A 12453-nucleotide genomic window follows, 5' to 3' on the forward strand; every position below is an offset into this window, starting at 1 on the left:
GACGCTGATGGCAACTCACGGGAGACACACACTGACACATGTTTTGTACTGGCAGCTTCTCACATTACACTTTATATACATGTTGTGTTACCATTAGAGAACAGAAAGGAACTCCACCACACGAGAAAAAAAAAAAACAAAACCCCACACACACACTTCTTTTTCATTCTGTACACTCACTTCACCCTCCCCACCGACACAGAGCATAGTAATTACACAACTCCAGGTTGCTTTCATCTTGTGATTGGGAAATCGACAACATGGACCATTCAGTCGTGTCCTAATGCACTTGTTGATGTTTGTGTGTCCTTTTTTTTTGGGCGTCTTTTTTGGGATAAGGTAAGATGGACTTTCTTAAAAGGAGGGAAGAGCAGGTCTGCTGGTCTACAGTGCAATGTCATAAAAAAAATGCTTTCATGTAATACTTCACCGTGTGGATCTGCTGCATCCTGTATATACTGGAAATGGTTCCTCATGCGCAAATTAACATATTTATTACATCGTTTATACATAGAATTGTTTTTTTGCGAGGGATACAAATCCCCACAGATGTGACTAGGGCTGTCACGGTATTGAGCTTTTGGGTTGTTTTTTTTTTGGTGTTGAAATAGTGAATTTGACTCTGCACTGGGTGTGACGTGATGGGGGGGAACTGTGGTATTGCCATAGACTGTATATGAAAAGTGGTCTTCAGTTCCGCTGCCAATGCGGAAATAAAAAAAATACCGACGAGCCGCCAGGAGACGTCTTCTTCATTAGTGACGATCCCATTTGGAAGATAAAGTACGGCACACCAGTGTGACTGACAGCTGGTGTCATCCAGTGGAAGCCTGGTCGCTTGTGAACTTTCATTTGCAAAGACGTCAACGCGGCACCTAATCACGACTCCAGAGGCTTTGAAAACGGGGGTTGAGATTCTTAGTCAGGACCAGTTGCGTCTCGGGTACTGCAATAACCTTGACAGCCCTAGATGTGACAGTCTCCACCCTTTCATCCACAGTGTAAACTAACAGACCCCCTCATCCAAAGCTACAGCACCTCCTTCATTGTGTCGTCTCTTTTTTTTTCTTTTTTTTTTCCAGAGCAGAACAAAACTGTCAAAAGTGTAAACTCCTCTAAAAAGAAAAACCAAATGATTCCAAATATGTCACCATGGCACTTCATTGAAAACAGAAGCTGTGTGGACTTGGATCACTGCACTGCATACATGAGTACACCTTCGCGGTTTTACCTCTGCTCCAAACTGCAGTGCTTTTTTTTCTCGGGTGCATTTTTTCCTTTGTTTCTCTTTTAATCAGCATAGTGCATGATTGACTCCACGTAGTTTCCTGGGAAGAGTCCAGTGACGCCGTTGCTGACGCCTTCATACCACCCGTCATCGTTCTTCTTGATAATGTAGATGATGGCGCCCTCCATGAAGGACAGCTCATCCTCCTTGTCCTTGGAGTAGTCGTAGATGGCCACAACTGGGGAAAGGCATAATGAGTAGAACCAGGGTAAATACATCGGTTTTTCCACTACTAAAGAGCAAAAACTAATTAAAAATTGTTTTGTAACCTTTCTCTAAATAAGTCTTGGGGGCCCATTGGGGGTCTCCGTCAGCATAGGGGTCACTGTAGTGAACCACTGCTGCCTCCTCTTCCTCGTAGTCCACAGGAGGAGGAGGAGGAGGAGGAGAGGGTTCTTCAAACACACCCATGTCCTCTGGTGGAGGTGGAGGAGGCGGGGCAGGGCTGTCTGTTACTGGAGGAGCAAAAAGTGCAAGAGAACAATAAGGAAAAGTTTAAACTTTACTCCCACAGCAGAGTGTGTGTGTGTGTGTGTGTGTGTGTGTGTGTCTCTCTCTCATTTTTCCACATCTTGTTTTTAGTCTTTTCATTTCTTGGCAGTTCAAACATGACAAAAATGATCGGTGACGTTTTCAGTCAACAAAAAAGTTAGGTTATTTCACGATAATCGCAAAAGACATTCACCCTCAAATGAAATAGAAAATGCAGAAGAAGAAGTAGAACTCAGCATTTACTACTTCTGCTACAAGGCAATTACTAATGTCACTACACTCGATAATGTCCGTCCATTGTCATTTGTTTTTTAATGTTTTGGCAAAACTCTATATGTTACTCTATATTGTCATTGTCATTGATTGTATTTATTTGTTCTAGTATTTCTTGTGTAAATGTAAACACATGCTGTTTTATTTCAAGAAAGAAGTCCAACTAAGAACCTGTTGTTGAGAAAGTATTAGGGTGTAATTATTTGGGTGCATTTACACGTACACACGCCACTTCTGTAAAGGAGAAGTTCATGGAAATGTGATGTGGTGAAAATGGTTGCATCGAAAGTGTGACCTTAAAAGGCTGGCCCACTTCCTGTGGTCCTGTCCTCTTCTGTCTTTGAACTACATTTAATGACACACGTTTCCTTTTAAAAAAAAAAAAACTTCACATTGCATCTCACATGTTTTTCATCCTGCTTTTAAGTGAAAAAGCACCAAAGACCTGAAACTGATGCGTCATCTACCTACCGTGTTTTTAAGCGATATAACAAATGTGTAGTGTTTGATCCTCTACTATGGTCAGTGTTTTGTCATTTGGTTTTTTTCATGATACAACAGTATTTCAGTGCCATGACGACACACTTCGGACTGCAGCTCTGCAGCGCCACTTCCTGTTAATGTGTGGAGGAGCAATTTTAAACATGTTTTTTAAAAACGTATAAAAAGAAACATAAAAACACACCATGACACGGCATGATCTATTCTTTACCTCACTGTCTGAGTCATGTGTGGTCATTTACTTCAGTTCAGTGCATTGTTACGTTTGACCAGACAGGTACAAACAGTTCTTCTTCTCCACTGCAGACAGCGGACGGCAAATTAGGACGTGGCATCATAGGGTCACATTTTCTCTCTTTAGTGGTCAGAGTACACGGTGCAAGCTTTCAGTGATGGTGCCATCACCATGGCAACGGACAGACACGGGGGCACACATTAAGTGCAGGAAAAGGTGTGCTGAGCGTAGCAAGCCACAGAACGGGGTTTTCAAGAGGTGTAGTGAAAGATATATAGACATACAGTATCTATAATATTAGCATAGCAACATGAAGATCAGTATGAAGATCTAAATCTACTGGGGCTGCTTGGTTAAATACCTGGTGATAGAGCTGCAACTAACGATTATTTTCATAATCGATTAATCTGCCGATTATTTTCTCGATTAATCGCTTGGTGTTCAGAATATCAGAAAACCTTAAAAAATGTCGATCGGTGCTTGTCAAACCTGGAAATGATGATGTTCTCAAATGTCTTGTTTTGTCCACAAACCAAAATGATTCACTTTGAATGATTTCATAGTTATCCAGAGCAAAGAAATGAAGAAAATAGTCACATTGAAGAAGCTTAAACAATCGGAAATCTTGTTTTAATCATGAAAAAAGCATCAAACCGATTATTCGATTATCAGAATAGTTGCAGATTAATTTAGAAATTGATTAATAATCGTTTCAGCTCTACCTGGTTATACAGTAGCTATGCCCTTTATTTACAGTTTTATAATGTAGAGAATTTAATCTAAGTGCATGTGCAAATAATGTAGAAATGAAATGAAAGGTGGATGTGAATGTTTGTAACACCAAAACTATGTCACGAAGCGTCAAGTCTGTTGGTGTTTTTGTTTGCTTAGTTCAGTTATTGTGTTAGTTTAGGTTTAAAGTCACGTTAAGTTCATGTCAATTTTGGTGTGGGTTTGATTTTCACTTCCCCTTTTATTTTGGTAAATGTCATGTCTTCCTGTCTCGTCGTTTCCTCAGTTGTGTTGACACATCTCCCCTAATTCCCTCATGCACTTCACCTGGTGATCCTTGAGTAATCACTCGCACCTGCCGTTGATTCCCTCTCCCCTATATAGTGTCCCCAGTTCTCTTGTCATTTGAGCTTATTCCCTCATGCACTTTGACCATGTGTTGCTGTCATTCGCCACCATGTGAGACGATGTCAGTGATATTTTCTTACATCGAAGTAAGGAGTTACTTTTGCCTAAATTAAACTTCGTGGAAACAACATGTTTAAAAGTGTCTTCTGTCAGAGTTCAGAGGACTCTACTCCAAAGCCGGATGAATAGGTCAGTGTTCTAAGTTGAGCACAAAGTGCCACAAAAGAGGCTCTTTTTTAACCCACATCACCATGGTGACTGAGGCGCTGAGCATAACCTGGTCTGGATTGTTTCTGGTGTCTTCTCATCGTCCAGCCGTTATTATAAGTATATGATTTCAAAGTCTAAGCATAAAGTGATTTCTTTTGGAAAATCCAATGTGTATATTTAACTGCACTTTCACGCTGTATTTCCTCATTAATAAGTGCATGTCTGTGTACAGTATGTATTGAGTACTTACTGCTCTCCTGCATTCTGGCCACAAATCCGGTCAGAGGGATCTGTGGAGTCAGCTGGACCATGGGAGGAGGAGGAGGGGGAGGAGCCACAGACACTGGAGCAGCAACGCCCAGAAACGAAAGAAATGGCAGATAAACAGAGGCGGTGGACAGAGAGAGAGAGTGACAGTGCAAGGAAAGGGGGGAAAAAAAGGATAACAATGGAGAAAGAATAAGACAAAAAGCTTGTGAGCAAGTGAAAGAGTGCAGGGAGCTTTGCTGAGTAACCTATTCCCTCCTTTCACCTCATCTCAGTCTGAAAATCTACTTCCTCAGCATCGGTTTTAAGTCAGAAGCGAAGCCTCTAGGCAGATGTGCGACAGTGACAAGGTGGCAGCAGACGTGTTCTAAAAAAAAGCATTTACAGGTGGAGCTGCTGCATCTGGATCTCATCCAGCAGAGGATTTCATTAAAAGTTCATTAGAGTGGTGTGTGCAGATGGAGAGCAACATTTACTGAATGACCTTGTACCTCACCGGTCTAATTTAAGCCCCGACACTGTCTTTAGGCGGGAGATAAATGGACCGATACACAGAGAGAAACACAGATGTCCTCACTCAAAGACATGATGTCACACACACACACACACATACGCACATGCCGGCCAGGTCTGACTCATAAATCACATGTAGGGGCGACTGTGATCTCACAAACCAGTAAAATAATATCACTCCACCCGGCTTTCACAACATAACCACATCCTTCCACTACACCCCCACAGATCAGTGAGCTCTTTCTTTTTTTAAATCTCATTATGAGTTTTCTGCCCTGAAATGCCTCCCCACATTTTCTCCTTAACAAGAAACATCCTTCAACTAAAGTGATAATGTCATAACTCAATCACAAATGTAATCAAACACTCTTAACGCTATCAATAATTAGGCTTCATCATTCATTTTCACATCGCCTCGACCCAGAGGCCGGCATTTAGGAGGTTTAATTCTATTTTCAAGTCCAAAGTTTATTTAGCTAAGGCTTCTCAGGAAATTTTAAATGTCAGCAATTTCTATTTTCTAAAAAGTTGCTTCTTATTTCAATTCATTCACACACCATTTCTACACACCAACTAATCCTATACCAGAGTGTAAGTAATAGGAAACCACATGGTGTTTAACAAACAGATTATGGACAAATAAACACATCAAATCTGAGTTACTTGGGTTCTGTGTGTAGGCAGGTCCCCCGTTGATGTGAGGCTGCTGGGAGGAGACAGAGGGCGCGCGGCGGTACGTGCCGGTGGCCGACACCATGGAGGCTGAGGACGTGGTGGAGGAGTTGTGGCGAGAAATCTGGCGGGAGATTGTGCCGAACTGGGACATGGGGATGGGACCCAAGCCGGGGCCTTGGGGCACTGAGGCTGAAGATGCCGCCACTGCAGGTGAGAAGTTTGAGAGAGTTTAGTGCACAACGTTATTGACCTTGACCTGATTTACTTACTCAAATCGAGTATATCTATATAAGGAATGTAAAGTAAAAAAGTGTTGGTATAACAGTATTTAAATCCAGTTTCCTCAGAGCCTCAGAAGTCAAGAGCTACAAAGGGAATACAGTTGACTTAATAATTAGGTACAATTGCTTTAAAATAAAAATAAAAATTAGGTTTTTGTAGCCTTACTGTAGGCGAGGGTCTCGCTTTACGGACCAACGAAGCGCAACTGCTTCGCCCACATAAACCCAACACATAAACCAACAAAGAAGAAGAAGGAAGTGGCAGAGAGAATGGAAAGAGGATTTACATCTTTTCTGTTATGTGAATTCCACTGACAAAGTCATGTGTTTGGTACAGTCTACAGTTTCACCATTAGATGTCACTGAACCTTTAAACACTTAATCAGTTTTCAGGCACTAAAATGACAAAATATGGCATTTTTTATTTTTATTTTTTTTAAATGTCCTTATTCATAACTAAAGGTTAAGTTTAGCGTAGTCAGGCTACAACCGTAGCTTGACCTAACTATGCATGGAAAAGTGCTGACACTTGTGGATGAGCTGTAAGGTTACAGCACGGAGGCTCACCTTGCCCCAAACTGGGAGGGGACGGGGTGGGAACAGCCAGAGGAAGACTCACTCCACTGCTTCCACTGTTCTCCCTGCCGCCACTACCCCCACTGCTGCCACTGCAGAAAGAGAGAGGAGAACAGACAGAGTCTTTTACATTGATCATTAGAGGATATGTGAAGCACACTTAATGACATGACAGCAGATGACATCCTATCATTAGTCTCTCCCATGTCATTCTGTCATAACAATAGTCCCATCACTGTGGCAACACGCTTCATGCTGTCTGAATTAAGTCACATGGAACTAAATAAAGAATTATCTACAAGAGAGAAACTGCAGTTTAACAGTATTTTCTGAAACCCTAGCAAGTAGCATGCCAGCACAGTGACCTTTTTCATGCAATGTCGCCTCTTTAAGGTTGATGGTTCAATCCCCAGTTCCTCCTGCACACCCATCAAAGTGAATTTATGCACAATAATAAATCCCAGGCCAGGCAACTACCTTTTAGTGGTGTAGGTGATTAGGTTTCCAGTGCATCTTCACTACATTCTTACAGCAGAGGGGTTAAGAGTAGAGGGTCTGCGTTACCTGTGTGTTCTGGGCCTCTGGTTGAGCGAGGCTGTGCGTGCAGGACTGTGCTGGTTGCCCAGTCGGGCCGGGCTCGTCATGTAGTCATTGGGCACCACAGGAGGCTTCACTGGCTCCAGTGTCTTGTAGGGGGTGTTACGTCTGCGCAGCGGATATATCAATGTTTTATCATGATACAGAGTATTCTTATAGAGCCACAGTCATTTAAATACTAACATGACTACAAGTTCTTACCCCAGGGTACCGCGACCGGCCATGGGGGGGCTTGGGGGTTTCTGTGTTGGGGGATTGGTCCTGGCGAGCGTCCCTCCTCGCCCTGCAGCATTGTTCCCATGTTGCTAGAGAAGCAGAAATGTGTTGAAACAATGCTGATCAGCTGATACCAGAGTCCAAAATGCTGCTGAATATTAAGGCTGAGGAGTTACGGCACAAAGTCCCGAAAAAATAAATAAATATATGTATACACAGTATATAAAGAACATACTGCAGGTTAGGAGACAACATCTCTACATTCTCTTGTTTATTCATTAACCGTAACATGACTCTATATACTATAGTACAGCAGTTAACAGTATTTATGGTGGTACAATATAATAGTACATGATTCACACCACCAAAAATACACTTAACCATTCTATTATGTATTATGCAACAATGACAAAGAGAAGGACAACCATCTCTTACCTTGGCCTTAAGCCACTGAGCACAAGCAAGCAGAAAGAGAAGACAGAAGAAGAAATGCTTATTGGTTAATATGAAAATGTAGCATTCTTTATGAACAGTTCAGTTGTTAATAAACGTAATACGGAATAATTAATACTGTATGTTGAATGGAAAGAGCAAGTGTAGAGACAGGGTAACAACTATTAATGAAAGTAACATTTATCAGGTAGATGGGCCTCTAAGGTTATTTAAGAACTAAACTGCACTACTCAAATGAATCATTTTTACAGTTAATGCTGTGCCTATTAGCAAGAGGATTCTTCTTAACAACAAAATATGCAATTTCCATTTTGCCCAACCAAAACGACATCCTTTATTTCTAAGACATGCATGAAATAGAGGCAGAAATAAGATTAATACATAGAGTGGAACTGCTCCTCCATCGGTCTATTCTCTGTGCATCAGACATGTGTCACACACTGTGATCAGATCGACAATCGCTTAAATCAACAGACACACTTTATAAATAATTGCACAACACTTGGGCTACGCTGACATTTTAAGCGTCGCTCTGAGAATCCGAAACACTGGGGCACAGTGAGGTCATAAATAACCGGAGTGAAGGGTTCAGACTGTCTGAGAGGCTGAAACTGCGTCTCCCTGGTAACTGACAGTTATGCCAATAAAGGCTATTATGGTGGAGGGGTGAGCACAGTCATCCGTGAACGTGTGAATGGGTCTTTGCATGCTCAGGTCTGACTTGGCATCGACGAACACGGGCGAGTTCCCCTGATAATGTGGATGTGGAGGCAACAAATAGGTGGAGGTGAACACACCTTCCCCACACGAGGGAATCCACCACAGTCAAGGGGGAATTAGGCTCTGAGGTGATGAGTACTAATCAGCTGCTACACAGCAAAACAAAAATGTACTTGTTTATTTGTATATAGTTTTGACTTTTTTTATTAGTATTATTTATTATCTCTGGTGTCTTCTCATTTGCAAACTGGTGAGAAAGCGTTTCCACGGCTCCTTTTTTGTGTGATTTTTCATTCATGGGTGAATTGAATGGGTTTGTAACACACATTATGACATTACTCACTGTATAACTGGGACCTATTGTGAATTTTCTATCTAGCAGTTGCAGTGGCGAGAAAATGAGCACCTGAATTATTCCGACCATGTGCGTGTCTACGTTGGGAGGGGGTGATCTGGTGGAAAATATGGAATACGGTACGTGTTCCTATCCACCCTGCGACAAGCATGAGCACGTCCATGCAAATAAACGCAGTCACTGTCACACGCACACGCAAAGTCAAACAATCATTTATCCCTGAGTGCAAGTAACAAACTCGATAAAGAACTCGAACCAAAAGCACGAATGACTATTACTGATTCTTTCTGAATCTAATTACAAAAGGAAAATAGATTGCACACACGTTGCAGCAGTTTTTAAGCATCTATAATGAGATCTATAAACTGCAGCCTCCATGAATGATGCTTTATTTGCATAGTGGTGCCATGACAAAATGTCTCAGTGTGAGGCGGCTCTCAGAGGAGGAGGAAACACTGGCTTCTGAATGTGAATCAGTGGACAGCTACTATCGCAACAGAGACCCAGAGACACAGGGGCAGAGAGGAGGGATGAAGAGTCCTCAGACACTGTGCACATTTATGACACCGACAATCAATTCACACAACTGTGTGTACACACACAGAATGCTGTATCAAAGAGGGAAAAAAGAGGAGCAGGAGGGAACGGACAGATCATGGGGAGAGAGAGAGAGAGAGAGAGAGAATAAAACATTGAAGAATGAGCCGGAAAAGAGCTGACAGAATATTTCCCCATGATTCAATAGGAGATGTGGTGTTATGAGTAACACTTGGCCTAAAATGCCTCCTCATTAGTCACACTCTGGACTCACACAGTCATCTACCAACTCAGTATCTTTCTCTTGTACTGTTGCTTTTAATTGCATTTCTCTGTGTTTCTGTATGTCATTAACTAAAGGACCAGTGTATTCATTGGCCTCAAAAGCTTCCTAAAAAAATAAGAGAACAAATACTAGGATGTTTTTATAATAAAGTCAAACAGATACATTGACATTTACAGATGTTGATGTGTAGTTTGTTTGCAAAAGGGATTTGGTTTTGAAATAAGGAAGAAGAGAATCTTACTTTGACGCCGTGTCCCACATCATCCAGCAGTGTGTAGTCGATGGGCTTTCGAATGTAGCGCACCGGCCGCTCCATGTTGCCTGGGGCGATGATCTTGTGGGTGCGAGAGGTGTTTTTGTTTGTGGTCAGGATGCCGATCTCCCGACGTGCCACCTTCTCTTTATGAATGTCCACCGTCTCCAGGAGAAAGAAAGGAATACAACAAATATGTAGAGTTTACTTCGCATCCTGTAAATTCTCTAAAATAAATGGCTTTATTTAAAATTCGTATAATAATCTCCAGTTCTCTGTTTTATTATAATAATTCTATGTCTATGTCTTTGTTTTGTGGACATATTTGACCTGGTCTAGTAGTTTGCTTTCAAGGTAAACTCTGCACTTCCTCCCACTATGTCAAATTAAAAGTCCCCCAGAAGCAGGAACAGCATCCACCTCCTTTTCCATCTTATTTTATTATGACGGGGTTTTTTTAGAAACAATTTCATATTGTTCAAACAAACACATTGTCCTCTTTCAAGCATAGTTTATTTAAGCACATTGACTTTTATTTTTGAGTTCTATTTATGACTTCAGTGCTCATATAGGAATTTGCAGAAAACAAAAATAGTTCTTCCCTCTGTGGTTTTAAAAAAACACAACCTCCTCCCTGCTTGGACACACTCTCTCACTCAGCGGCCATCATTTTGAACTCCTACTGACCCACAACTGCCCCACTGGCCTACACCCTGGGGCTCTTTAGACAAAGCCCTCCTTTTACCCTTCACTCCAGGGCCAACTGAAAATATTAGTGACCTCCATTGCCTCTGTAATTTAGGTCTTCATCACTCAGGTGTCCTGCACGATCTGTCCTTCAATTCATGAGACAAATGAAAAGTGAAATGAGTGATAGATGTGTGGAAGTGTTGAAAATGAGATATGTAAGATAGAGGTTTTTGTCTGTTGAGTATGAGGTCACACCTGGGAGGAGTTTAAATATAAAAAGACTGTAAAGGGCACATTGTGGCATGTGTGTGTGTATGTGACCACACTATTCTTCTTATTTTTGGAAGCAAACCCACACAGGAACGAGGTCACATATCAATCACCAACACATCATTCTCTGCTGCTGTAGGACCGCCTCTCTGCGAGCTGGGGACAAAAAGGCCACCAGAGAGACTGCACTTTTGATTTGAGTAGTACATTTGACCCGCAACTGCAAAAACCTCCGTCCGTGCCTGTGCGTCTGCGTAAATGTAGAGAAAGTGCTCATTGGAAACTCAGAGGAAACTGCAGCGACACACCCAGCTTCAGATGGGAAGTAAGAAAAAAAAGACCTGCCTACTTCCTTCCTCTGACAGATGGGTGGAGGCAGAGTGCAGCTCAGAGAAAGTGACAAAAGAAAAACTGGAGGACAGAGACAGAAAATAGATAGAGCTCCCATGAGTGAAAGGAAAAGGAGAAGAAAGGAGAGGGACGATGGGACGTGATAAGAAAATGAACTTTTTAGACTTTAGATTTTTATTATTTGAATTGTGCACTAACTGCACATCAAACCACCCATCTACTCCAACACCATACTATTATCTTTATCTTTCTAATCTCTATTGTGACACAAGTAACTCCGAGCTGCAGAGTAGCTCATCTGCGTATCCTCTTCAGCTTGGTTTCTGTATCTGCACTGAACACATTTTATTGACTTACTCTAACATTGCAAGATCAATCTATTTTTAAGATGGCCATGAATGTCTTGAAAAACAACACAGAGACCGTGTGAACCGGTCAAATCCGAAAGTGAACGATGTGCGTTTTATTGTTAGCAGGGCCTTCAGAGCACTACCTGGAATTATTTTGCCACCCGTTATCGGCGATAAACTGCATGCATAACCTTTGTGCTGGCGTTCTGAGAATAGATGTTCTGACATGAAAGTGGCAGAAGTGGGTCACTGATTTGGGAGGATAAAGGAGGGATCAGAAAAGGAACTGGCAGACAGAACTCAGTGAAATGGAATGATGTAAAGTGAACACTCATAGTTCCTTTATTTTTTTTAGACAACACAGAATCAAAAAGAAGCATTTTTTTTTCTATTGTTTGTTCAGACACAATGAGGACAAGTGAACACAGCCATTCGATTTAGCTCATATACACAAAGAGCTGAAATAGACAGCCAGAGCTCTGTTTTGATTAAACACACTGTCCTGTTGTTTTGCATTCAAGTAGCAGCCTCTCTTGGATAGTTCTGTCACAGCCAAACTCGACTGTGGGCTTTCAAATCCCACAGATGTGGGACTTGAATTTTGCAGCAGTGTTTATCTACCTTCCACTGTCTCCCCTTTCACTCTCGCAAGTCAAGACAATTTGCACAATCAAAGTCGGAGGTGTGTGAGATGCATATCATTTTGTAAACTCATTTTCTCAAAATTCAAGTCATTTTGGGTGTAGCAGGGAACATCATTTACAAAACTGACATCATGTTCTATGGAAGAAGAGCTGAGACTTATTGAGGCTGTTAACGACACAGGGGAAAATGTTTGTCATTCGTTCAGGGAAACAATTCAAGCCTCATGCTGTTCATGTTTATACTGCATCTAACTCATCCAGCAGCCTGTGGAGTACAGCG

General features: G+C 41.8%; 1 protein-coding gene across 2 annotated transcripts in view; it reads right to left on the reverse strand.

Moving 5' to 3' along the window:
• Nucleotides 1–300: 300 nt before the first annotated feature.
• LOC131456405 (abl interactor 1-like) overlaps nt 301–12453 on the reverse strand; it is a 16460-nt gene continuing 4307 nt past the window's right edge. Inside the window, exons 3-11 of one of the 2 annotated variants that reach the window (XM_058624708.1) lie at nt 9857–10043; nt 7700–7714; nt 7250–7353; nt 7016–7156; nt 6443–6543; nt 5583–5798; nt 4390–4482; nt 1558–1743; nt 301–1466 (exon numbers count right to left, since the gene is read on the reverse strand). In XM_058624708.1, coding sequence (XP_058480691.1) covers nt 1291–1466; nt 1558–1743; nt 4390–4482; nt 5583–5798; nt 6443–6543; nt 7016–7156; nt 7250–7353; nt 7700–7714; nt 9857–10043 — 1219 coding nt within the window. In that variant the 3' untranslated portion in view covers nt 301–1290. The remainder of the gene's footprint in view (nt 1467–1557; nt 1744–4389; nt 4483–5582; nt 5799–6442; nt 6544–7015; nt 7157–7249; nt 7354–7699; nt 7715–9856; nt 10044–12453) is intronic. The other variant, XM_058624717.1, reaches the window with a different exon arrangement.

Source organism: Solea solea, chromosome 1 (assembly GCF_958295425.1).
Source record: "Solea solea chromosome 1, fSolSol10.1, whole genome shotgun sequence".
NCBI classification, from domain to species: domain Eukaryota; kingdom Metazoa; phylum Chordata; class Actinopteri; order Pleuronectiformes; family Soleidae; genus Solea; species Solea solea.